The following is a 27547-nucleotide window of genomic DNA, read 5'->3' as shown; positions in this document are numbered from 1 at the left end:
TGTGGAGGACAGTCTGAAGATGCTCTGTAGCAAGTTTGGTGACAATTGAGCAAAAATTGTAGGAGGAGATTCATTTTATAAGTTTTACAGTTTTTGAAAAAGTGATGGACTTCATAATTTGTAATGAGTTTAAGTTGACAAAAGTTTCAGCAGTATTGGGGCTACAGGTTGATGAAGTTTCAGCACTGAAGCACGTCCGTTGACTTTGTAGGAAGTTTTAAAGTTTTTTAATTTAAACGCTTATTGTGGCCCCCCCAGGACCATCCTGTCCTTGGAGTTGAGTAAATCTGGCATGGGGTCGGACATTTCTGCAAAGTTTGGTGAGTTTTCACCCATGGGAAGTATGACTTCCTCGGAAGAAGAAAGAAGAAAGAAGAAAGAAGAAAAGCTAGGAATACAATAGGTTCCTTGGCTGCTTCACAGCAGCCTGGAACCTAATAAAACACATTTGTCATCCGTCAAACACAACGACTCAAAATTGATCACACTTGTTGTTTCTCATGATGTGAAAACCAATAAGCCACTTGATGATGTTCAGGCTGCTGTGATAGACCATGTCCTTGTGCATGGCATGACAATGAGAGAGGCCAAAGGGTTCAACCAAACATCAGTCGATTCTCTGTGTCCATCATAATCCAGAGATTTAGACAACAGGTACAATCTACTGTAGGCCTACTGTTTTATCATTGTAAATTTATAGTACTACTGTAGATATATTTCAGAACATTACATTACAGATAGGCCTATAGCACATTCACTTTTTGTAGAATTGTCAGACTGCCATACAGGGGTGGGAGCCAGGACACCTACTGTATGTTCACACCCCAGCAGGAGGCCATTGTAGTTGAGATGGTCCATCAAAACAATGCCATTACACTACGTGAAGTGTAGACATACCCCAACCAACACAAAGTTGCACATGGCCTACAGTGTAGAACAACAGGAAAAAAAATAACTGTAGGCTACAGTAAAAAAAATAAAATAAAAACTATGTTGGGTCCTCACTTCTGTTTCGGTCTGGCCACAGCACCTCATCCATATCACAAGCATGTTCTCCCTGGCCTGTTGCCCTTTTATGCTAAGCTCTGATTGCTAATTGTAAAACTGTGTGACACCTGTGTTTTCCCATATGTGATTAGTCAGTCTGCATCAGGGCAATGTGTGGACAGTGTGTTCCTTGTGAAAACAAAAGGTTTTCTTCATGAAAATTGTGCCAAATGCAGAGAATTGTGAGTAGTGTTTTGAAAAAAGTGTGTTTAAGAACTGCAATTTGAGTGCAAAGCAGAAATTGTGCTTGTAGTTTATCAGAATTGGTTCAGGGGGTTGGTGCATGAGTTAGGCTATACATGTTGTGGTCCTTGTGTCTCAAGTACCAGAGTCCTCAGCCTCTACTGGGCAGGACCCACCCCTAAACCACGGTAACACAACATAAAGACAAAAATGATTAGGCCTACAGGAAATTATTACATCTGCAGTGCACTCTCCATAAAATAGGGTAACGCACATCAAGATTACACAGAAAACAAACAGTAGCATATTAAATGTTAAATGTAACTGACAGATGTAGCCTAATCGACTGCAAATGAAAAGAACCTGTGTTGGTAATAATGAGGTGATTGGGACTCACATCTCACCATGTGTAGCTCTGCCCATCTCATATAGCCTATAGCCTACGGCCAAACGGACTGAAATATTTCATTTCATTTTTGATTTATTTCATTCATGGTATTCTCGCATAGTTGCACATATACATTGTGTACACATTTTCACCATGAACGAAAAGGAGCAGGATGAAGAAAAAACTTACCTGCCCCTCTCTGTTGTTACAAATTTCATTGGCTTGCTTCAACACCAGTAGATTATTCTCTGTTTCAAAATATTAAAGATGATGAAACATAGTAATGACAAGAAAAACAAACAAACAAAATAACGGTAGGCTAAACACCACTCGTCATATCTTTTTCTTTTTTTCCCTTCTTTTTCTCTTTCTCCTTCTTCTTTTTTGTAGATACTTATCTTTTCTTTTTTAAACATTTGCTTAAACTGAGACATACTTGTACAACTTTTCAATTACTTGCTTTGTGAATGCCATACTTTTACACCTGCAACAGAAATACACATTTGTTTTAAGCTTAGCCTGGCAAATGTATGTTTAAAATCAAGCTTCAATCTGTTGTCCCCTTCCTCCAATTTAAACAAGCTTTGTAAATGTTCAGGTAATGCTCTGTTCTTTGCTTTAAACATTATTTTTAGGGTCTGTAATTCTATTAAATCAGCCATTTTCAACAAACCTGCAGAAATAAAAAATCTATTTGAGGGATCTCTATTACCTGCCTTGTGGATTACTCTTACTGCTCTTTTTTGTAGCAGAATCAGCGATGTTACTTAGGCTACATAAGTGTTGCCCCACACCTCGACGCAGTAGGCCTAATTAAAATATGGCAAAATAAATGTAGGCAACAATACAGAATTCTTAGTGTGTTAGTGTCCAAGACAAACTTAACCTTATTCAAAATATAGATAGGCCTAGGCTACTCTTTGCCACCTTGGCTTTTACATACTACGGTAGGCTATGTGGTTTGTCCATGTCAACTTGTCCTCCAGGATAACACCCAAAAACCTAAATACAGACACTCTTCCGATACTCTCTCCTGCAAATGAAAATATAACTTTAAGCTTTATTCAAATGTGGGCATGTTTACAGTCCTTTGTGCCACGTTAAGCGAAGAAACTAAAGAAACTAAACAGGGACGAGGCGGCAATGAAAAACAAGTGATTTCTAATGCAGAGGTAATTCCTAACTAATCCGGGAAGTGGCGGTATAACGCCATTTAGGAATTTTGAAGCGTAGAAGAAGAGGATATGACGCTCTATGACGCTGACCAATCAGATACTTAAACAGCCGGAAATAATAAGTTTAAATCTTGACTTTGAGAGGTAAGTTTGGTTTTGTCGTTATTCTGCCAGAGAAAATCAAACACGGTAACGATAGAAATTCGTCTCTATGTTAGTTATTAGGTTATCGTCGAAATAAAGGCATGTAGTGTGGGCTACAGCACGGCAGCTGTAACGTGAGTTGAGTTGACTCAACGTTACCTGGATTTTGATTTTATCGGTTACAGCTGCGACAAGGAGCAAACATGGAGGCCAGCCTGTCCAGACTGCTCGTTGGTCTCTCTGTGCAAATTAGCCGCAGTGATGGTGAGTTGTATTTATTCGCAGTAACCTGTGAAGGCGTATCAATGCCGCTGTCGCTGACAACGTGCGACTTGTTTGTTTCTCTGCAAATAAGGTCGAGTACATCTGGCAACGGTGAAGTCCGTTGACACGGTGAAGTCCACCGTTATGGTTGAGTGGCATGAGAGGAAGATCTGTCGAGGGAAGGAGGTCAGTATGTGCTTAAACACAGAAAACACTTTGTGGGTTTGGTGACGATATGAACCCGTCGTCTTTTAAAACGTGACAGTAATCCTCATAGCACGTCCACTGTAATTACTGTACTCAGGATTTTAAGGTGGTTAACTTTTAATAAATATGTACTGACATGAATGCTTGTGTTGTAGGTTGAAGTGAGTGAGTTGTGCACTCTCAACCCGGAGCTGCTAGACCACATAAACGCTGTCAACAGCAGAGCTGCTGACCCCCCACCTCCTGCTTTAGACAAGGTAACGTTACCATACACATGAAGGGAAAATGAGCTGTTTATTAAGTTGAACAGGTTAAACTTATCACCTGTCTCATTAGAATAACAAAGTAATTAGTTGTGAATGTGAATACGAATGACTTAACTGCCATTAGCATTCAGCACATAATGTATGCTACCGTATTTATATATGAACTGTAATTTAACTGGCTAGAATGAAAAATTTTGTTTTTTTTACCCATAATGTGGGTTGGGGGAATATGGGCTAAACATTATTTTTGAATGGAAAAAGGCTCAAGTTGCACTATAGTTTGTGATAGATAGACACAGAGTGAGGCTGACAATAAGATGTGTGCTGAGCAACATTGTCCGTTTGTGTCTCTCCCACAGAAGTACGAGGGTAGACTGCGGTCATCCAGGATCCCTGCCCCTCCCTCCTGTATGTAAATGCAGCAGAGTATTCCTTTCTGTCAGACTACCAACTTCTTTATTCTGTCATTTAACGGCTTCTTTTCTTCCATAAGCCTCCGCTCCCGCCGTCATCAATGCTGAAGAGTCAGGTCGACAAGGCATGCATGCTCCTCTCTGACTGAAATAAATTGCACTTAATTACTCCTTTGTTGAAGGGTTTGGGATGTATGTGTGGTGTAAAAAAAAAAAAAAAAAAACACAATCCTGGGAGAGCTAATCAGACCACTGGTTATGAATGATCTCTTCTTAATGACTGGTGTTGCAGGGATACAAATCAACTACTGTAATTCTGAGCACACAACGCATTTCGCTTTAAATTCTGGTTTGGAAGAAAAATCACTGTATAGTGATTGTACAGTACACTGAATAGAGTTTAAAAAAAAATTAGTATGTATCAGCTGACTGATGATACTGCATTTTTACCAAAATGTTTATCCATCAGGACAGAGTGGCCTGTGATGATAACACGTTTTTTGTTTTTAATTCACCAATGGTCACACTAACTATCAGTCAGTTGCTAATATTTTCATATACAAATTGAATGAATTAGAAGGGGCCATGATTTAATAACTCAATTAGTTTTAGTTTTCACTTTTCTGTCTCTGTGTTTCACTCCACGCTTGCTTCTGTCACTCTGGGTCTCGGGCAAATGCTTATGGAACCCTAACCAGCTTGCTGCTCACTGTTGTTCACTTTTGATTTGTCAGCCTACAACTGTGTGCAGTTGATCTTTCTGTTGTACTGGGTTTCGAGTTTTACCTGTAATAATGATGGCAATATAATATTTGCTTTTTAGACAATGGTATTGTATTTGTACCGCAGCTGCCTGACTTGGATTTGTCTGGCTTTCAGTTGCAGTCAGTCGGTCTCAGAACAGGCAGACATGTATGTTCCAACCCCCGGCACCTGTTGCAGCTCCAGTCCCAACCTCTGAGCCCTCAGAACAGAGCCAGGAGACGGCTGACTCTGATGTCCCGTCATCTGTCCTTTCAAATTCTGGTTAGTAATAGTCTTCAGTTTCCTAAAAATAAAAGGGGACTTATTGTTGTCAGTGAGGGTTAAATTCAAGTCTAGTCCATACTGTATATCTTGCATATCTGCATTGTAGATCTCATCACACATTGGTAGTGGTGCCACAAGATATGGAATAGCCTATGTTGTTTCTTTTGTTAGAATACATTTTTAGGTAAAGTGCAACTCAAGCAATTTTAAGTTATATAAATGTCCATTTGTTAAAGTCAAGCACATTCTCCTGCCTTGTTTAGCTATCCCTAATCACCAGCGTAGAAAGAAGGAGACCGAACCAGCTCAGTCACTGCAGTATGCCCGTGAGGCCAAAAAGGAAAACGATGAACCTGAGAGGATGCCTCCTCCTGCAGCCAAAGGTCAGTAACAGATTTTACACCGACTCATGTGATTACTTAGAACAATTTCATAGCGCTATACACACTAACCTCCCTTCTCTGTTCTTAAGACATGAGGCACATAAATGTTCATGTGATTTCAATTTGTTTGATATTTCAGTGAGGTCATTAAAAGAAAATAAAACTAGATGGTCATCATTTTTATGCATTCTAGGCAGGAGGAAATCTGTGGCTCCCCAAGAGTTGAACAAAGGCAGCAAAAGGCTGTCCTGTGTCATCAAGCCCCCTGAGTTGCAAACCAAGAAGGGAAGGGTGAGATTTTCTTAGTAATTTTGTTATTTATTTTTCACCTGGCTTGTGTATATATAGTGAAAATTTCCCTTTTTTTCCCCTCTTAATTTAAGTTTGGAGAGACTCGACCAAACCAAAAGTTCTACGAAATGATTCAAAACTTCAGAGAGACCTTGGAAATAACCCCCATATCAACCACTGACCTGGTGAGTCTGGACTCGGGCCATACATGCAGCTGGATGTTGGTGTGCTATTCAAAGCCTGTCCTTACCCAACTTGTGTTTTTACAGATTGAAGCTCACAGGATTTGTGTGTGTGTTCGCAAGCGGCCTCTTAATAAGCAAGGTACATTGAGAGTGACATGTAACTGTGTGTCTACATAGAGAGCATGTCAACCATGTTTTTCACTTGTCCCTGAATGAAAAAGATATGCTTCTGTTTTAATCAATCCAGCTGGCTACACACTGGCCTACACATGCAGCAGTGAGGCTGCTGGTAATACTGGGCTCTCTGTGTAGACACTAACCTCCTGTATACAGTATCATCTGGAGATAAAGGATTAGTTAATGGTACATATTTGTTAGCCATGTTTTTTTTTATCCCCACATTCTGACTGACTTTGACATTCTTGTGTATGACAGAGATTACTAGGAAGGAGATCGATGTGGTGTCTGTACCTGGGAAAGGTAAACTACTGGTCCATGAGCCAAAACAGAAGGTGGACCTCACCAAGTACTTGGAAAACCAAGTCTTTCACTTTGACTACTCATTTGATGAGACCGCAACCAACGACATGGTCTACAAGTAATGACTTCTTTATGTCTTCTTGTATTTTAAACCTTGATTTAGTAGCTTAAATTGGCACAGACAGGAAATGTGTTTTCTCAAATCAGAGGCTTAATTGCAATATTCTTACCAACCATTAGGCCATTGGGATGCACATTATAATGCAATAATTATTACTATTGTGTTTTTTTTACTTCAAGACTTATTTTGACATTTCTCTCCTCAGGTTCACTGCCAAACCTTTGGTACAGTCTGTGTTCGAAGGTTGCATGGCAACATGTTTCGCCTATGGCCAGACAGGAAGTGGAAAGACTCATGTAAGTCCTCCGTCTGGAATCATTAGCCCCTTTTTTGTACCGAAATTCTGCTATTTATTTTTCCTGATTTGATATCTCTAGACAATGGGAGGTGATTTCATGGGGAAGCAGCAGAACAGTGCCAAAGGGATTTACGCCTTGGCAGGTAGGATGCCCAGATTTCCACAGAACTATTAAAGGTGTACAGAAATGGCCGTTTGTCCCGTTAGTCGCGCCGAGTTGTCACGAGCTGCAACACGAGTTTACCCGAGTAAGGAAAATGAATTTGATTGGTCGTTATCGAGCGGGCGGGATATTCAAAGTTTGGGGCGAGCCCGAGCTCCGTGTGTGTGTGCGTGTCTCAGACGTTTGAATGACGGATTACGGATCCAATATCAGTGGCTAGTGAATCGTGTACAGGCTGACGTATAATCCGTGCGCCTGCATTATCCAATACGGAAAAAAAAACTACACTAAAATACACACTTTCATCCCGGATTTACTCAAAAATAGAATTTTGCACAAAGTTTGGCCTACATCGTCTGATAGATGAGTTATTACACTAATTTTATGACCCAGAGTGGGCTCAAATTCAATTTTCTTTTCTGTACACCTTTAACAAATGTGTTTAAAAAGTATGGTTGTTTAGTTTTCACATTTGGGTCACTTAAAAAAAGTTTTACGAGTAACTTTCAACCTTGTTTTTTTTCCACATTACTTGTATTTGTCTCTCCATGTCCCATTGCTTATCTGCTGTATTATTCATTAAACTGTAGAATATTCAGGAGTTTCTTAAAGTTCCGCTTGCATGAGAAGTTTATGAATAATTGCTCGACTCCCCCTGCTTTAGCCCAGGATGTCTTCGCCTATCTGAACCACAGGAGGTATTCTAACCTGGATCTCTCTGCCTACGTCAGCTTCTTTGAGATTTACAATGGCAAAGTAAGAATAACCTTAACTGAGAGTACTTAACTGAACACTCCGCTTGTTAACGTTATTCTTAAAGTGAAATATCCTTTTTCACTTAGGTGTATGACCTGCTCAACAAGAAGGCTAAGCTACGTGTTCTTGAGGATGATCGACAGCAGGTTCAGGTGGTCGGCCTCGAGGAGGTCTACGTGACCACAGCGGAAGAAGTCATCAAGATGATACAGGCAGGCAGTGCATGCAGGTATTTATATAACATGTATCTGAGAATCTCATTGTACCTGCTTCTTCAAATTTGCTTGACAAACTGACTGAAAGAGCAGTTAATGTAGAGTTTCCTTCTGTTCTGCTGCCTTTCCAGAACATCAGGGCAGACCTCGGCCAACGCCAACTCATCTCGCTCTCATGCGATTCTCCAGATTGTGCTACGGCGCAATGACCGCGCCACCACGCTCCATGGTAAATTCTCATTGGTCGATTTGGCTGGCAACGAGCGTGGCACAGACGTCAGCAGCAACGACCGCAGCACTTTGGTTGAGACGGCGGAAATCAACCGCAGCCTCCTGGCTCTCAAGGTAAGACTATGGCTACTGTGGAGGCACAAATGCACCAAATAAGAGTGGCTGTCCAAATATTAAATATGCAAGCCCCTAAAAGGAAGTTCATGTGTACCACTTGTGTGTCCTTTAGGAATGCATTCGTTCGCTGGGAAAAAACAGCGACCACATTCCTTTCCGGATGAGCACTTTGACGAAGGTCCTGAGGGACTCCTTCATTGGAGAAAAGTCCAAGACCTGCATGGTATGTCAAAACACCCACCTTTGTTACTTAGTTTGTTATACAGTGTATAATGATCTGATGACATGAAGGATAATGTGTGATGCCTGCCTTACACATTCTTTGAACACATTTTCCTCTTGTTTTTACCCCATAGATTTCAATGGTGTCACCAGGCATGGCTTCATGTGAATATACAATGAACACACTACGTTATGCTGACAGGTATATATTTGGCTAATGAAGTTTAGCACAAGTCCAATTTCCTTTTCTCTTTTGTTAATAAAAATATAAAGATGATGGAAGGTAAACCTTGAAGCATTTTTCCTTCTTGCAGAGTGAAAGAACTCAATGGCAACTCCAAAACTGGCGGAGCAGCCAAGGCACAAGAGCCATTGAGTAGCTCATCAGATGAGGTTAGCTTTGTACAAGACGAGTTCAAAACTATGAATATTGGTTATTGTATGCACAATTTGCTCAAATTAATGCTGTTTACTGTTTGCTGTAGGAATCTGTTGTGGATACCAGTGTCTATGATGCTATATCCCAGGTGGCAGATCTGGAGGAGAAGGTTTATGCACAGTTCCAGGTAGTTATTTGATCCGCCACAGACCCTTATCTAAAAATGGCTTTGCAAAGCCTTATCATGTTTTATCACTGTTGTTTCTCAGAGGGGAAATGGACTTTTCAAGGCGATGGAACAAACCTCATATAACATTGAGGAAGGACTTCCTGACCTGGTGGAACATTCGCGGAAGCTACTGGGTTCGTTCAGCTCATACTGCTTGATTATTTTGTTTAATTCTGGAGTTTGAGTTTTGCGTGAGGAAAAAGTTTCCATAAAATGTTATGCTAAAACAAACCGCATTCTTACTTGACATTCAAACATGGTAGTGTGAGATTAGTGAAAGATATTTTCAAATGGTAAATTAGCAAATCTCTGACTTGCCAACTTGCTCTGGCCAGACATTAAATGGAAGTGCCAGGACAAAACTGCATTACAGGAAGGACTAAAATCTGAGTTGGATGTGTATGCTTTGTATGTATTTACCCTGTCTTATCTGTCATCCACAGACACAGTTCTGGCTTTGCAGTCTGCAGTCAATGAGGAGAGAATGGCCAGGCTGAAAAATTGAACTCCAAAGGACAAGCAAACAGACATGTTCTTATTGAAAAAGTAGTTTTGTTTTTTATTGTTTTTAATGAGAATTAAATAAAATGTATTAAACACTAATTCATTTAAGTCTGTTTGGAAACTACTGGTTTATATTGTTGGAAACAGCACATTTCACTGTAGATGCTTAATCTTTTGCCATGACAATTTACAGGCACATATTAGATTTGAATTTATCCAAGTGAGCTAAATCACAAGCAAAATCTGACATTACAGTGATGGCAGTTTTGAATAACACAAGGATCCAAGTGGTGAAATTTTGATATTTTTGGCAACTAGGGGTGTGCACCTGCCATTCCACATGAAAGTGTGGCATGTGAGTAGTTGGGTAGGTGAAATGCTCCATTATTAGATTTTACTGACGTGCGCCTGTGCCACAACAGAAATCACACTCGGCATGCAACATGAGAGAGATGGGATAAAGTCACCTACTTGTTAGTCTAATTTAAACATTAGAGGAAGTAAATTAAATCCAGATTGTTCTTAAAAGAAGATTTATATGTAGTAGAACCAACTGATGTGCTCCGTATGGTGGTCACTGCAAAAATCATTTGTATTTGAATATAGTTTTTTTTTTTTCTCATTAATTAGGATATTTCATAGAGTATTTGGCTTTGGGTAAAAACAGCTGAAAAACTATACTATCCTTATAACATACTACCAAATTGTAGTAGTAGTATTATAATATCAGGGACTATCTAGACCATAGACTGTATATAAAAAAAAAACTCTAGACTAACCTTTTTTCACAAGAAGCACACCGGTCCCTATAACTTAAAATTTTAGGAGCGCAAGCAGAATATTTAGGGGTGCACACCATAAATCGACTTGTTAAGCAAATATTCACATTTCCTTTTCATTCATGATTCTCACACACTGGTCTGACACCTGTAATGACAGATTTCAGATTCTTTGTATCACCCCATCCATGTTTAACTAGTGTGAAAAGGCACATTTACTGGTTGCACAAGTAGATTTAAAAAAAAAACATTTGCTTGCACTGTCTCAGATTGTGTCCGTTTAGGGACAGTCTGGAGCCCTGAGTATGTGTATTAGTCATATGTATATTCAATAGTTGTACTGCAGGTCAGTGGAGCAGCCAGTGCAGTAGATGGCGCTACAGTGAAGGTCTGCTGTGCCTCATGTCTGAGATCAGATCTCGAGGAAGAGGAGGACCCAACCAGCAACGACATGAACAAATTCAGGCTCAACCTGCCTCTCGTCTCCGTCTGACCGAGTGAGGAGGAGGAAACAAACCCCGGAACGGATAGCGATGAAGTGGTTGCGTTTTTCGCTCCTCGCGTTGGGGGTTTTCTCGCTGTGCTGCGCCACGTCTGGTGACAGCAGCGGCGTGAAAAAGATGAAGATGCAGTTCGCCACGGGACCCCTCCTCAAGTTCCAGATTTGGTGAGGCAAAACGTGCGGAAAATCTGGCGAGTCATTGCGAGCTAGCCGGGCTAACAACACCGCAGGCCGAGCATCGGTACAAGCTATAGCTAATTACAGGGTAGCTTCCACTGCTAACACGTTAGCCACAGGAGAAGGAGCCTCTCCCAGTTATTTATTAGCGAAAATTACTCAACCATTGTTGAAACACACGAGGAAAATATATTCTCGGGAAGTTCAACGTTTTAGCTCGTTCTCGTGTATTACCTCGTCGAAAAACATCGCCCCACTTCCGCTGTGTAACGTGCTAATAGTGGTAGACATTTATTACCAGTGGTCTCATGTTCACACATTTTGGTTAAATCTCGCTAAAGGGCTTCCTGTTTCTATTTTTGTTGCTAAATACAACAAATGAAAACATTTTCATTTTGGTTTTCAAGGTAATGCTTGGATGTTGCAACCTCCGACAATCACCTTATGTCAAAATTGTCCTAATAGCTAATAAGATGTCATTTATTTAAATGTCGTGCAAGCTGAACTTAAATATATTTAAGCAAATTTGGAATAACAGTCGTTAATTGTAAACAGAAACAAGGAGTTTATTGGTTGAAGACGATGTCACGTGATTTTAGGGCGCTTATGTCAAAGGGTGCTAAGTTAGTTATGACAAAGATAGATTACACAAGTCAGACAGACATTTGCATTGCAAATTGGTGCTTCTCTCCAAAGCAAATATGCTTCAAACAGGAGCATGTGACAGTGAGTGACTGTGTTGAATGTGAAGAATGCTAACCGGCTGCAAAACAAATGTCTGTACAACTGAACATCTAGTGGTACAATCCAAACAAATGTCCCACAGATAACAAAGGAATCCACACAGCTCAAGACTATAAGTTCACAGTCTGGCCTTCAGATCACTGTATTGTTGCTGTTGCCTTTGTCCTCGTTTGTTCTTGCAACCACACACTGTGTACATGTCTGCTTGACAGTGTGTTTGTCTTCACACAGCATTTCCTGAGGGTACAAGCGGGTGTTTGAAGAGTACACGCAGGCCTTGTACCAGCGGTACCCAGACATCCGCATTGAGGGGGAGAACTATCTTCCTATCCCCATCTATCGGTAAGAGAGAGAGATTGTCTGTCTTGTTACAAGTGGATTATATCCAGCTTTATTAAGCGGGCTGAAAGCCGCCGGGGATTAGCTGTGATTTGACTTAGGAAAAGGAATTCTCATGCAGCCAGGCTTATCTGGCTGTGAATTTGTCTTTGTGGTTTTATAGTCCAAGACAAAAGTATCTAAAATTGTCAAAGGTGCATTGTGCTACTTAGTGTGGGTAATTATTATTGAACACATTCTGTATTTGTGGTCCAGTGAATTAATATTTTGATTCATTAGCAGCTGCCAATTTATTAGAACACCTTACCAAAACCAGCAAATTTCTACTACAACAATATTGAGATAGTCCAAGTGACTTTACCGAACAACCCTACAATAAGGTGTGAAGGATGTATCATAGAGCTGTTTAATTAGTCTGAAGTAGTTTTATTGTAATTATAAAGCTTACCTCTAAGAAACTGTCTCTGTTTCACTTAAATCTCTTTTGCTTGTGGACAATTTATGTGACAAAACAAGCTAATAGTAGACATCACCGTGGGTTTCCTTTAAGTTTCCAAACTATATGACAATTTTTATGATTCTAAAATGAATTGACAATGTGATAAATCAGAAGGAGCCCCCAGGCTAACATTCCTATTGAATAATTTTCTCCAACACAATATTGCCAAATTTTAGAATTTGTCATGAGCTATTTTTGTGCACTGTCACAAACACAGACTAGAAATTTGATTCTGATGAAACTTTATTCATCCAGTTTTTATGTGATTAAGTCACAGGGCCTGTAAGAGGCGATGTGGGTGGTAAATGGGCTATATTTAGATTTAGAGACGATTGGTCTCTGCAGAATTCCCAGGTGTTTTAGTTAAAGGTATGGTACCACTGAGATTTTCATCAGTTTAATTCTTAATAAACACTCTAGAGAATTTGCACCGTAAAAGAACACTGACAGTACTATCTGACCCCGAGCATTTAATTCTCCAGTCATTGGTTTGTCTTCAATTGCTGTGTGAAATGCTGTGTCTGTCTCAATCTCAGTCATGAGCGCAAGTGATGTGTTCACTGGTGTTTTGTAGTTCAATGATTTACACATGTTAAAGTTAAATGGTTGAACACATGTTAAAGTTAAATGGCAGTACACAGGATGCAGTGAATGTTCTGCAACGGGAATGTACAATATTTACAGCAGTAATTGTTTGATTGGGAAGAATCTATTATTGCATGTTCAATGTCGTTGCGTTTATTCTATTCAGTGAAGCTCAAATTATACCAATCAAAGGCCACACCCAACTTCCTTCCACATGGTTCAATAAATGTAGTTAGAATTGTGTCAGTAGTGAGGTCATTATTGTAATATTTTTGAGGAAATTAAATCTGTAGATCTTAGACCTAGTCTGTTTTATGTAGTCGTGTCTAGAAATTGTATTAAAAGCATTTTCTTTTTTTATTTCCTCAGACACTTTGCTTCCTTCCTGTCTGTGTTCAAACTGCTGGTGATTGGGCTGATTATTATCGGCAGAGATCCATTTGCCCTCCTTGGTATGCAAGCCCCAGGCATCTGGGAGTGGGGACAGGGAAATAAGGTAAGATTTAGGGTTAGATTTTATTAAATAAAGCTCTGAACCTATGGAAGCACATAGTGTGTTAATTTTCAGGCATAACAGTGTGGTACAGGGCTACAGTCAGAATGATGCAGCAGAGCATTGTTTTGCAGGTTACTTTGACAGATATTATACAAGAACACTGGATTTGGATGTGAAGAAAAGGGAGGTTTAGTTTGGCTACATTTCTGAGACAGTTGTGTACACACAAGTGTGTGTCAAGTACAATGCAGCCCATGGGATTTCATTAGCTGTTCATTCAGGGGTTTCAGCTTGTGTTGTTAAGTATTGTTTGGCTTGGATCTGTGTATCCCCAGGGCTGCAGACATCCCAAAGGCTCAGAGGGAGATTGGCCAGTGACTGTGAAAATCAGATATTTCCTAATAACACAATCTTGCAACTATCACATTTTCTTTCCTTTAACAGAGAGCTGAGGCTGATATAATCTAGTGGTTTTGGTTTTTAAACAGATAACTAACAGAAAACCTTGTAATTGTATCCAGAGCGTAGAAGGCTTTGGTAAGCATTTGGCTTGGATTTGTTTTACCATTAAATTAGCTTTCTGTTCCTAATCTAAGCCACAACTGGGCTGATACAATGTTTTGAGCATCTCTGGCTTTGTGTGTATTTAGAGCCATTGTAGATAAAGTTTCAGAATTATTCTTGATAATATTTGTTTCATATTTTTTTTTTCTATATATCCTGAAAGCTATCAGTAAATCAAACAGTGTTGGAAAGAAATCAAGTTTCATTAACTGTTGTAGTGTGAGTAATTCACTTCTCCATAATCTCACTCCACTTAAATCCTGTCATCCAATAATTAGAGGTTTATGTGAGAATATGGGTTTACATCACACTAACACAACTCCATTTCTGACCATCTTACAAGCCAGCAAGAATCAAATGTGGAAGACATGAGGATTCACCTATAACAAACAGTATATGTTTAGATAAACTTGGTATAATGCTGATGAATGATGAAGTTTGCCCAGTGCTATCATACTGAAAAGTGTTTGTTGTTTAGCGACTGTTGGAGTTTCCTATAACACCATCATGTTGATCTGTCTGTAGAGCACCACCGTCCTCCTTTGGGGTCTCTGTCCTCATAGTTTCATTAGTTGAACTGTCCCTTTTCAGTGCACTGCTCCTGTGCTACATTTAGTGAGCACAGTTCAAGATGAACTGGAAACTCAACGGCCAATAAAGATCGTGGGAATGATGTTTCTGACTCACACATTTCTCTTGTACTTTTCTCAGATTTATGCCTGCATGATGGTGTTCTTCTTCAGCAATATGATTGAAAACCAGTTAATGTCTACAGGAGCATTTGAAATAACGTTAAATGGTGAGTAGAAGTCCCGGCATGGGCAAACCACAAGTTTATGATACCAAAGGTTTAATAAAGTTGTGTGCCTGGAACAAAAAATGACAGTGAAGCAAATACTGTGTTTCCATAGATGTGCCAGTGTGGTCAAAACTAGAGTCAGGTCACCTGCCCTCCATGCAGCAGCTTGTGCAAATCCTGGACAACGAGATGAAGATGAACGTTCACATGAACACAAAGCCACATCACCACTCCTAACCCTACTCGACAATTCCTGGCTGGAGCTAAAAGCCCCTCCATGTACGTACAGCTGTAATCATAGCACTGTTATCACCAATATTAATTATCCAATGATCTTTTTATCCTTTAACCTGTGAAACATACCGATCAGTGGAGACGTGTCTCTGGTATTTGACTGTCCCCTTCCTCTGTCTCTCTCTAGGTTTGAGGTGGGTTTCTCACTGGGCTGTGAAGTGATGTTTATGAAGGTCTGCGCTGAAGGCAGGAGGACTGCTAGCACAGACTGGATGCCCCCATCACTCCTCACTGTGTCCCTTCGAGACATCCCGCCCCTGACGCCAGAGTGGGTGCCGGCCCTTCTGTCATTTCTTGTACTATTCAAACAACTGCAGATTTGATCCAGGTGACGACAGTGGTCCCATACGGACAGATTTAACATAGATTCTTATAGTCTTTAACTTGTTGCATAGAAAAGATCTATGTGAATAAAAAAAACATGTCATTTGTACCACTGAGCCATATGTAGAATTTTAAGTTTATTGTTCTAAAAGTAGCTTAGCTGTGTAGAAAAAGCAACACTTAAAATCTGTCGTCACTATTGTGAAAATAACATTGGGGAATTGTGTCTTGGTATGATTTCTGAATAATTTTTATATTTGCATAACTTGGAGGAAGCTAAGAAGATTAATAAAACATATTGTAACTATTTAAGTGGTGTGTAAGTTTACTGAGAGAAATGACAAAGCATTGGGGGGGGTGAGATGATGACTCTCCTCAGTTGTGTCATCAAGGTTTAAGTCTTCAGTCTAACCCTAACCCCGAGGAGAAGAAGAATATACAATCTGCTGAATGGCTTTGGAGGTAAAAACCAAACAACCTGCTTGTTCAAGTCAGGTCATGAGGGCACATCTTTAGCCATCTGTTCAACCTAATGTTATTAGGAAGACCTGGGGCCCTACTCTGATTTGGTTAGATGAAACGGAACAGACTAGATAGTAAGAAAGCATATTCATGACATTGAATATGGTGAAATCCTATTGTGAGCTTTAGCTGCCAGATAAAATACAGCAGTTGCAGCGAGTTTCTATGTTTATTATGCGCCAAAGGGGGGAAAAAAAACACTTTGCAAACATTTAAGTTAAATGGACACCACTTTTTCCTGATGTGTGCGTGCATTCACAGAGCAAACAGTGACCCAGGCTATGTTGAGAGAATTGGTGGGGAAAAATGTGACCTTGCACCTTTTGTACTTTCACACCTAGCTATGAACAGATAAGGTCTTTGACCCAGAGGACACAACATACTAACTATGTGAAATCTATTCTGTGTTATATTATGAAATACCACTCGGAACAATGAAGTTGTCTAGATGGACTCTGGAAAAATATTTATTTGTTATCGTAGGAGCTACCTTGAATGCTGTTATTCTTCTGTGACTGTCGTGTTGTAACGGTGCGCTTTTATTAGGGAGACATCAAAGACAATCCTGAAGACATTTGTGGATAAAAGCTCTTTCTCTGTCATTCATTGCCACATGAGCACTAGCCTCCAGAAGCCTCTGGGCAACAATGTGGAGGTGAGGGGCCTGTGTGATCTTGGGCAGCAGGGGATGGGAGGGCACGATCAGGTACTGGTGAAGCTGCTGAATGACCAGGTGGATCTTAACTCTGGCTGCCAACACAAACAGTTCCTCCTTTGTTACTGGTGGTCCTGGATCAGTTGTAGACTCACCCTAAAAAAAGGTTTATTTTCAGATGCGGTCCTCGAAAAACCAACCAATTTAACGTGAATTTCATATTAAGCACAACACACTTGATGTTGCATATTAAAGCACAGATAAAACATCAAATAATTTTAAATGGCAATTTATATACTGTAAAGCTTAAAATGTCTTAAACCTAAGGTGCAGAAATAATTGAAGAGGAGAGAAAAAAAGTTTTGTGTCAAAGAAGGCTCCAGGACCTTCAAGATTAATAAAGACAAAAAACAAGAAAACACTGCAAGTGTTTGCAGTGGTGGTTGTCCATGAACATCAGAAAACTGATTCGCTTTTACCTGAGCATAGCAGGACCCCACGCTGAATTTTGCTTGTTGGCCTCGTGCTAAGAATGACACAAACACTTGTTCCCTCCCAAGGACTCGGACCCCCACAGCCTTGTTGAAGGACAGGAAGACAGGGTGCAGGGGGGTGGAAGTGAGACTCAGACTGCTCCAGCTCCACCGTCGAACTCTGGCACCTGCTTCATCCAAACACTGACCCCCTGATCTGTTTAAGGACAGCCTGCTCACACACATATACACTGTTAATGTCACAGGCACATGAATATGGACCAAACTAATTCTGTTATTCCTCAATCATTTATAATCCTAAAATCACCCTTTCATATATAAACAATATATTAATTAGCCTCATTTACGTAATTATAAAATTTGCATTCTTCATTTATTTCCAATACAATGATGAGTATCAACACTTCGTACCATATGTTTCCATTGCTGTGATAACATGTCGCCCTGCCGTCAGACTGGAACACACCTCTAATCAATTGACTGGGGGCGTTGCTGTCATCATATACGATGCAGACCCTTCCTTTGTCCCTAGTGACCACAACAACAACAGCCAGGAGGCCTGAGGGATAACTGTTACCATGACGATAAGGATGGGAACAGCCACTGCATGTTTCATAATGCAATCTATATTAACTTCCGCATTGCTCTTTTTTTATTCATTTCCTAGTGTTTACTGGTCTCTTCTCAAAAGCAGCTGAAAGTCTCACACATGAAACCTTAGAGGATACAAGACCTGAGCAGAGCCGTCATGAAACAGGGTAAGAAATTTCATTCCATCGCAATAATATTTGCAAAGAAATTGTGCCCCGTCCTGCAAAAACACAAAGGGTGAGATTAAATGTTAAAATATTAAACACTAAAAATCTTTTGTTATTAAAAGGACTCTGCAAAGTCAGCTTCATAGAAGAACAAAAACAAAGAAACAGAAAAGAAAATGCAGGCATTTACCAGACACAGGGGGGGGGGTCTCACAAACAATGAAGATCAAAGTGCATTGTGGGAAACTACTAGCGTAAGCGTACTATTTTTGGAGCGTGGGCCCTACTAGAGGGTCAAAGTCAGGATGTCTTTCTTTAATTTAGAACATTCTTATTTTTGACCAGACTGATATGGTGGGTAAAGACTAGACTATACAAATATAGATGTATCATCATGAATGCAAATTATTACACAGTTTTATGCCGATTCATCTCCCCTCAGTAGAGAAACCAGGGTACCTGATGATGACATAAGCCAAAGTGAATTGGCTTCTCGTCACAGAATGGCACCAATGCCTGCACGTCTTCCCCTTCATTTTTCAAGCACTTCTCAGCTATGCCACTGGGATATATGATCCAGCCCCCTTTTGCTGGAGGACACGAGAGCCGGAACCTGAACTTTGATATCTGGGGAACTAAACAAAAGCACAGAACAAAAGTGTTTGTCTCAAAAAGCAATCTTTGTGTATTATATTTAGGTAAACTTAAACAGATTTAAAGTTGGCAGGGTGTATGTTGCTCACGGAGTAGTTACTCACAGGGTTCTGCCACAGGTAGCTGGATTGAATAATCCTCCTGGATTCCCAGCTCTGGTTGTGTTCTATGAAAAGGTCCGAATTCATTATTTCTCACATCAGTCCATAGTACTTGTATTATTAGTATTTACAATTACAAGCTATTAAATTTGTCATTTTAAAATGAAAATCCGTACTCATTTCCACCAGGTAAACTCATGGCAAACTCGCTGTGATCCTCCATCTCCCTGCCTCGGAAGAGCAGCTTCTCCTCCTCTGTGGCTGGCTGCTCTTCCACTGATGTTGAAGCACCAACTTTCAGGTCGCATCTCCGCTCTAACAAACATCTCTGCTTCAGTAGCATCTCACAGAGCTGCTGCCGCTGGGCACAACAGAAGACCGGAGCTGTCTAGGGTGGATGCAAAGTGGATCAACAGTGCATCATAGGTTTGGGAAATGTGGTTCTGTACGTGTACTGTCTTCCTCACCTCAGGCTCGTGCAGCCATGTCAGATCGAGGGAAGGTCTGGCCTTTTCCCCACAGTATTCACATTTCAGTGCGCATTCAGTCAGAAGTGGAGGCTAGAAAAATGTTTAATGTTGGGTAAGTAGAATAAATCTTTAAATATGAATTAACAACAGTATGTAGAAATTTGATCTGAGTACCGGTGGAAGAATTGCTGTCAAATTCATCCTGTGGTTGTCAGACTCTCTGTTGTACCTCAGAACCCCTGCAGCTCTGATACAATAGGGAGGTGGGTCACTAAGAGACTGTGGACAGCCCTCTGGTTTCCTCTTATCAAACCCAGAGAAAAACAAATGAATAAAAGTAAACAATATGCCAGATGGTTCTTGATTAAAACATATGTGAAATGAGACTAGGAATTGTCTCACATGATCCTTCAAGACGCACAGCAGCTCATGGCCTAATGTAGCAGCACTGGCATCTGTGGCAAAACAAGTTACCATGGCATTGAGTCCAGGAGAAGTAAACATTGACCTAAATACTGTCACTATTTTATGATTCTCTCAAGATGATCCCATTGTACTTTGATGATTTCACTGTACTAAGACTCACAGGAAAGGCTGGACCTCATCTTTGTGTCTGTCCTTCTGACTGTACTGAAGTTATTGATTTCTTTGTCCTAGGATGAATTAACATTCACTGCTTCCGTTGCTCTCCTGGAGAACAATAGACACAGAGTAGACATGACAGGTAGCAATACTGTATTATGTAAAATAAGTTATCATATAATAAGGAGACACAAAAGATGACAAAAAACAAATAGGCAGAAGACCTGTTAAATGTTAAACTTGACGGGGATGCATTATTGAAATAGGACACCTACAAAAAAGCTTTGCATAAAGTAAACACAAGGTAGTACACTCACCTCAGCAGTAGTCAAATATTCATCAATGTTTCACACTTGCTGGTGTTGTCAGTAACCTTGGAGATGAAATAGTTGCCTACTGCAATGTGTAAACATAGCAGCCGACTGACTGGTTTTAATACAAAGAACCACCATGAAACATACATAACACTGTGAGTGTTAACTTGGCCTCCATTGAGGAACTGGATCTTGAAATATAATGTCAATCATACACACACCTGTGGGAAAAAATACACATAAAAATGTCAAATCTTGTCAGATTGAGTCTATTTTGCACACTAACACACTATGCTAAAATCTCACCTCATGGCCCTCACTGGCTTCTCTGGAGCATAACCAGCACAGGAATATTGTCCAGTTGCCATGGAGTTGTAAATGTTCAAATTAGTTTGTTTTTGCTCTTATATAACCTCACGGTCAGTTATGAAGCTGAGCTTTTTTCTATGAGAAAGAACTTCATCACAGGTTAGAAAAGTAAACTTTGAAGCTCCATTATTTTGTTATGATAAATGGCTCCTGATCCATCTTTCAAACTTCCCCATTGCACACATTTTCCCACCCTGTCAACACATTTTCAGCATTTCTCCAACAGATGGCAGAGTGGTTGTGCTTAATGAATAATGAAATCATCTATCTGAGGGAAACATCACAGTCATAGGGCATGTGATACACCAACATCCTAACTAATTGTAGCCTGCTATTTTTTTTTATTTTGCAATATTTACACATGGTAAAGATAAATATGGTGGGTATTGTAGTAAGGGAACAAACAGTGGGAACCACACCTATAAAATCTACAATACGGTATATTATATTTTTCAATAAATTGTTATAGGCCTATATGACACAGAGGTCCACGCGAAGCTCATTCTTCCTACCCCGGCCCGGCCCGTTGCCTCCTCGCCTATGGTGGCATTGACGTTTTACCCAGGTGTAACCAATCTCAGATGATTGTCAATAACGCCGCAGCGTGTGATTGGCTGTAGCAGCACCTGTCGTAACCACTAGGAGTAAAAGCCGCAGTTCAAATAGCCAGGCTCCTCCACATGTCCATGCGTAACGCGCAAAACGATGATGCATGAAGGAAAAAGGAAAAGCGCAACAGCTTGCTTGGCCGCAGGTTTTATTCTGGCATGTTATTTGGCGCAAACAGTGGACTGTTTCGGACTGCAGAAAGTTGAAAGAAGAGGGCGAAAGGAAGCCGACGCAGGCAAAACGATAGGATATCAGGGGGGGAACATCGTGTTCGGGAGAGGGTCAAGCCTTGCGTCCCAAGTCGTAGACGGAACCGGGAAAATCTCTTCAAATGCTTCTGCCGAGGATGAAGCGGCCTATCAAGCGGACTCTACAGGTAGCTGTAAATCTGATTTTTGTGTGTGTGTGTGTGTGTAAAACTTGTACTATGTAGTTGAATTTCTGACAGACTGACTAAATTGTTCACTGCATCACAAATGATCTGAATGGTCTCTACACCCCCTGTCAGGCTGGTCAAAAGGACAAGCACATGATGCCAGCTCCAAAGAGGCATCATGGAAGCGCATGGCGCCTACCCTGCAGTGCGGTGGAGACCAGATGAAGTTCAGAGCAGTGGGACCTGGAGCTTCACAGTTTGCAGTGGAACAAGGTAACGTGACAAGGTTCATCTAAGTACCTAGGCTATTTTATGTTGTAGGTATTTGGACCAGTGCTTGCCTGGTACCATTGAGATTCTGTCTTTAATCCCCACAGGAAATGCATCTCCAATGCCTCTGTCCCAAGTCCCTTCTACATGTGGCTATAGCATGCAGAGGAACTCCCTTGCCCTTGTTATGTTGGTTCCATTTGATGGCTGCAATATTGTTCAAGAGGTAACTGTATTTCATCAAACAAGGATGTTGATGCTAAACAATTGTGCAAATTGTAATTCCTGCAGAGTAACTGCTAAAGTTTTTAACTCGATGGTAACTTGGGGGAAAATTTAATGTATCTGAATGTTGAAGCCCTGTAATGTTTACAGTGTTTTTGTTTTTTTTCCCTCAAGGGTGGAAATTATATGCTGCCAATGCGTTGGCAAGGAGTCCCAGTCTCACTCTGGTGCCCCAAACCTGTAGCATCCGCTCCCACATCTGCTGTACCACAGACACCTGGGTATCCGCCATACCCCCAGATGCCCCTGATCAAGCACCCTGGGGCAAATCCACAAAATCCTTATTTCTATTACATGCCGTACCCTCAGTACCCTCCAACAACCACTACAACGACCACTACAACGACAAAGAAACCAGACGCGCCTAAGATTCCACCATACTACTTCCCGCTTCATCCCTACTTTCCACCCCCTCTTCCAGTCACAACAGCAGCACCAACCACAACAGCTGCAACTACCAAGGCTCCTCCCCCAGTATTTCCTCCTTTTCCTTTCTATCCTCCATTCCCTTGGCCCCTGCCTGGACCCCCGCCAACAACTCCAGCACCTACAACTACGACAACAGCAGCTACAAAACCACAAAGCCCACAGTTTCCGCCATTTCAGTTTCCTCCCTTTCAGTTTCCTCCCTTTCAGTTTCCTCCCTTTCAGTTTCCTCCCTATCCTATGTTCCCTCCATATTATCCAACTGCCAAGCCACAAACGACGACACCAACAACCACGACGACACCAACAACCACAACAACTACAACCACAACAGCAAAACCTGATCACCACCATCCACATGTCCACCTTCCATATCCATTTCATCCCCCTCATTACCCCCATCATTACCCCCCTCATTATCCCCCTCAACCTCTCCCTCAACCCTTTCGTGGCTAGAGTGTGACTGTGCAATAAATGGTTTGAATAACATAAGTGGATGTGTCAGTCTTTGAAGTTCCCTGGGGCAGCTGAAAGGTTAAAGTGTAGTTTCAAGTTGCTAGCTTTGTCAGTGGGCCTGTAATGGGGTGTTTAGGGACTGTCCACAGGCGAAACTCTGGCGTTTACCAGTTTTAGGCTCATGGTTGAGTTGGGCTTGTATAGTCGCGCAAGATGCATCCTAGCATCCTGAAAACTCTTATCATCCTCATAACATACTATCAAATGTGCTGCATAATTGGCAGTATATTCTAAGAGTTGGTAGGAAGTGTTTGTGTGTTTTTTTTTTTAAACCATTGTGAATTAAATGACTTGCCTCCTAACTACCTCAAAAGATGAACTGACATAATTTACTAAAGGGAAGTCAAGGACAGACATTGTGAAATTATTTTTAAGACAGTATAGCACATTGAAAGTCATTATCAGAGAGGAAGTCTAAGCTCTACTGCCAAGCCTATCCATTAGCAATGTATTATAGTCCAATACATCTCCAGAGTTACCAAAAACTTTTTTTCTCTGCCTGATGCTTGGTGGGCACATAGGCTGCTTCTAAATTGTGTAATAATACATGCTCAGGGCAAACAAATCAATTATTTAATATGTAAAATGATATTTGCACAAGGCTTTCAAGTTTTATCTATCCTCTTATTTTACATCATTTCTAGGGCACTGAATTGTCAGAAATGTCCATTGCCTCTTTCAGTGTAATATTCTGCTCCTTGTCTATATTTTGCAGGTCGGATTGCAAATATTCTTTATGTGGCAATGTGGTTTACTTTATTTTGTAGAACATGAGGAGAGGAGGCCAAAGCTCATATAAATAATGAAACATATGATCAAATCTACTGGTTTTAAATTGGAACTGTTGTGCCTTTCTCAGTCGGTTATCATTTAGTTATTTCATGTTTTACAAGACAAAGTCCATGTTTGTATTTTCTGTCAGTAGCTACTTTCACTAGTTGGGGGTGTCTATGAAATTGCACCAGTAGCATCAATAAATCATCAATAGCTGGCACTGAAGAAACAATATTATTACATCATACATTCAATATACTATATTTGGATTTATATATATTTGGATGGATTTCTGGCATCATAAAGTATGCAGCGTATATGCTGATAAAATACACTACTAGAGATAATAGGTCACATATCTTCACATCGAAAACAATCTGTAATATGAATGGCATATCTCCTATGTCATGCCAATCTTAAAAAATACAGATCTGCCCTTAATGACCTATGGTGACAGTGAAATTAGACACGGCAGCCTCTAAACAAGCACACCTGTTGTCCCTTAATTGACACAGGTGCAAGCTGTACTCTAATCTGATTGGTTGGTGAACAGGAACCACTGTCTACTCAGTATAAAAAGCTATCATTGTGTTAACCCTATTTCTCAGGAAAGTGCTTTCCATCTGCTCCAGCCATGCTGCTCCCGGTACGCAGCTTCAGTATGGCAGGTGAAAATGGAGGGAAACGTAGATCTTGTCAAACTGTAGCAGTCATACTGATCCTGTGCTCTTTGGTCCCGAGTTTAACTTGTTTTAGCTTGCGATGGTTTAGCAAGAAAGCTCCACAAGACAAGGTAGATGGTGAGGCTGCAGTGATGGAAGTAAGGACTGGAAACATTCTCTTCAATGGCAGAGAGCTGAGCTCTGAGTCAGGATCTGTCCCTGGTAACGATGGATGGCTGCATGTTGATTTGGACCAAACAGGAGACGCAGGTAAAGTTTTACTGCCTAGTTATTTAACTTGATATACGGTTGTATGTGCAAATGTCCATGGGAAAAATTGACTATTTAAAAACCAAAGGAGATGGCCAATATTGATTTTATGTCTGAATTTTTAAAGGGACACTTGAGCAGATGGCCAATGAGGCAGCATGGAGGCGTCTGAATGTTACTCTGCATTGTGGTCAAACCAAGATGAAGCTGAAAGCCATGGGACCTGGAGCTGCTGATTTGCAGCTTGACATGGGTATTGTAACTCAACCAAGATTAGCTAAAAAAAATCTGAACCCATGTTGACGTTGGAAACATTTGACATGTGGATGTAAATTTAATAGCGGCTCTGTTCTCCCTCTTAGGCAATGCACGTCACCTTCCTCTGATCCAGGTTCCTGAAATTTGTGGATACTCACTGAAGCAGAACGCTCTAGGTCTTGTTTTGGTGGTTCCCTACAATGGCTGCAATGTGAAACAAGAGGTAGGCTACTTTTTTTTTTTTAAATTCCAAATATAGTATCTGTTTTTATGTAGTGGGAAATTGTTTAAGATATTTGGTGTCATTCTACATGTTATGCATTCAGTATCCTCCTAATTATCATTTGTATCAGATCATTTTATTGGCCAAGTAAATGTAACTTTAAAAAAAAAAATGTATTCTAACTAGAGATGAATTATATAAGTTGCTTTTTTCCTTGTTCCAGAATGGAAACCATGTGGTTCTAATGAGTTGGCAGGAGACTCCAGTGAAATTAATCTGCCACATGTTGCCAAGTCCTGATTCAACACCCCCGAAGTCTGCTCAGCATCCCTGGAACCTACCTTTCTCCCATGGGCCCTGGAGCCAACATCGTCATAGAAGACATGCAAATCTGCCCTACTATGATCCAGGAAGTCCATATTATCCCTACTGGGTTTACTACATGCAGAATATGAGACCAACCACGACCACGACGGCTGCTCCTTCAACTACTGCTAAACCTGGCACAACCACCAAGCCTCCTGCTTATCCATACAATCCATACCTCCTATATTACCCCTACTATTACTACTACCCTTCCTATTACCCTCTCCCCACGACTGCGGCACCAACCACTACCACTGGACCTGCCACCAACACAACAACTTCAACTACAACTACAAAGGCCCCTCCAAAACCATCATTTCCCTCTTATCCTCCATATTATTACTATCCTTACTACTATCCAATGGGGCAGCAGGTCCAAGGAAATGGCTCTGAAATTTATTACTACCCGATCATCCAGCATTACTATGGAAAGCCTCCATACGCAAATCCAAGTCCTACAACTCAGCCCACTCAGCCTACCCAGCCCACTCAGCCTACCCAGCCTACCCAGCCCACTCAGCCCACTCAGGACACCCAGCCCACTCAGCCCACTCAGCCTACTCAGCCTACCCAGCCCACTCAGCCCACTGCCTCTACTCCCACAAATGCTCCACAAACGACTAAACCATGTGCCCGTACGACCACAACCACCAGTGGTGTCTATCCAGGCACAATGAAGCCATATGTCCCTTATCAAGATCTCCCTTTTGTTCCATATGTGTCAATGGATGAACAAAAGGCTGGTAAACTACTATCTTACCAAAAATACATGCCTCAAGCTGATTACAAATCTGGACCCCAGGTTCGATCGTACCCACAACCAGGCTTTGACCACTGGCAGCCATGGTTTCCCCACTCGGCAGGACAAGACATTCCCCCTTTTGACTGGAATAATCTACAACCTATTCCCCCCATTTGACTGGAATAATCTACAACCTTAAGACTGAACAATAAAAGGTAAGCTAAATTTTTATGTTACTGTTATGCATTCACATTATGAAGTTTATTTTCTTAACCATAACCCTCTGTCTTTCAGGTGCTGTGTCCTGTAATACTGAGCATTGAACTGAGCATTCAATAAAATGTTTTTACTTAGAATCTGGTGATTCATGTGTCATCTGTAAATGCACTTCTGGCATTCCCTTCCCTCAGGTATACTTTTAATTTCAATTTTCAAGCAAGTAAAACCATTTGCTCTTGAAACCACCGTTGACTTCTGAGATTTAGTTTCCAAGCAAACTCTGGTTTGGCGTCTTCACTATTGTCCTACATATTTTGGCAAAGGGCTAAATATTGATCTCTACGCTCTTGGAGAAAGTGAAGCAGAGGCTTGCAATGTGCATGGGCCTTAAATTTTTATACTAGGACTGCCCTAAAACTGAATCTCCTGACCTAACTCCAAAGGTAACATGTGGGACTCCAATGGTTGCATACATATTGTATCTGTGCACTAATGCACTGGCTTTTCAGTGGTTTTCTGTTACTCCATTCAGTAGGTTTCAAAAAAAGTTTTTTTTTAAAAGTGAAACACTAAATGAGAAACTCCTTGAGTACCCTAATCCTGTTGCTTTAGCAAAACTGCAATGAGGACTGGTTGTGTCTGACATGCTGGTGATGGGGAGCAATTCCATGAGTGTTGTAGAAATCATCCAGTCAACCTTTCTTCTGGAACATTCTCTAATTTTCCGTCCAAGTCCATTGCTCCTGTGCACTATAGCGTGCAAACCCAGTTCTGTCTTTTCCTATATATTTCCACATGGTGATATCTCCTCTGGTCATCGCGTGACCACACATCACTGAA

The 27547-nt window shown here is 40.8% G+C and overlaps 5 protein-coding genes across 5 annotated transcripts; 4 read left to right on the top strand and 1 right to left on the bottom strand.

Moving 5' to 3' along the window:
* The first annotated feature begins 2935 nt into the window (after window positions 1-2935).
* kif2c (kinesin family member 2C) lies at window positions 2936-9795 on the top strand. The gene is made up of 22 exons (XM_085804349.1): window positions 2936-3201; window positions 3293-3387; window positions 3564-3665; window positions 4034-4082; window positions 4168-4212; window positions 4967-5113; window positions 5380-5499; window positions 5693-5790; window positions 5883-5975; window positions 6060-6114; window positions 6411-6573; window positions 6782-6872; window positions 6954-7017; window positions 7702-7793; window positions 7880-8022; window positions 8140-8353; window positions 8469-8579; window positions 8713-8780; window positions 8893-8971; window positions 9064-9144; window positions 9227-9320; window positions 9630-9795. Exons 1-22 carry the CDS (start codon window positions 3141-3143, stop codon window positions 9689-9691), a joined length of 2127 nt encoding a protein of 708 aa, XP_085660475.1. The 5' UTR covers window positions 2936-3140; the 3' UTR covers window positions 9692-9795.
* A 1150-nt stretch (window positions 9796-10945) lies between these two features.
* selenot1a (selenoprotein T, 1a) lies at window positions 10946-16104 on the top strand. The gene is made up of 6 exons (XM_085805502.1): window positions 10946-11136; window positions 12124-12234; window positions 13685-13811; window positions 15087-15174; window positions 15287-15453; window positions 15596-16104. Exons 1-5 carry the CDS (start codon window positions 11003-11005, stop codon window positions 15409-15411), a joined length of 585 nt encoding a protein of 194 aa, XP_085661628.1. The 5' UTR covers window positions 10946-11002; the 3' UTR covers window positions 15412-15453; window positions 15596-16104.
* A 652-nt stretch (window positions 16105-16756) lies between these two features.
* Window positions 16757-20501, bottom strand: LOC146970512 (glutamate-rich protein 6). Its single transcript, XM_085805503.1, has 12 exons — window positions 20346-20501; window positions 20033-20099; window positions 19849-19901; window positions 19621-19749; window positions 19444-19536; window positions 19153-19364; window positions 18980-19041; window positions 18681-18856; window positions 18192-18274; window positions 17875-18033; window positions 17449-17674; window positions 16757-17125 (listed from the first exon to the last, which is right to left on the bottom strand). Exons 2-12 carry the CDS (start codon window positions 20049-20051, stop codon window positions 16868-16870), a joined length of 1470 nt encoding a protein of 489 aa, XP_085661629.1. The 5' UTR covers window positions 20052-20099; window positions 20346-20501; the 3' UTR covers window positions 16757-16867.
* An 885-nt stretch (window positions 20502-21386) lies between these two features.
* LOC146970511 (uncharacterized) lies at window positions 21387-23133 on the top strand. Its single transcript, XM_085805926.1, has 4 exons — window positions 21387-21696; window positions 21829-21969; window positions 22074-22192; window positions 22366-23133. Exons 1-4 carry the CDS (start codon window positions 21417-21419, stop codon window positions 23131-23133), a joined length of 1308 nt encoding a protein of 435 aa, XP_085662052.1. The 5' UTR covers window positions 21387-21416.
* Window positions 23134-24500: 1367 nt separating this feature from the next.
* Window positions 24501-26680, top strand: LOC146970510 (uncharacterized). Its single transcript, XM_085804035.1, has 4 exons — window positions 24501-24899; window positions 25027-25152; window positions 25262-25380; window positions 25604-26680. Exons 1-4 carry the CDS (start codon window positions 24602-24604, stop codon window positions 26663-26665), a joined length of 1605 nt encoding a protein of 534 aa, XP_085660161.1. The 5' UTR covers window positions 24501-24601; the 3' UTR covers window positions 26666-26680.
* Window positions 26681-27547: the final 867 nt, after the last annotated feature.

This window comes from Trachurus japonicus, chromosome 17 (genome assembly GCF_045865225.1).
Source record: "Trachurus japonicus isolate A0001 chromosome 17, Traja_1.0".
NCBI lineage: Eukaryota > Metazoa > Chordata > Actinopteri > Carangiformes > Carangidae > Trachurus > Trachurus japonicus.
Note: the sequence above shows the minus strand (reverse complement) of the source record. Positions and strands in the feature narration are given on the sequence as shown.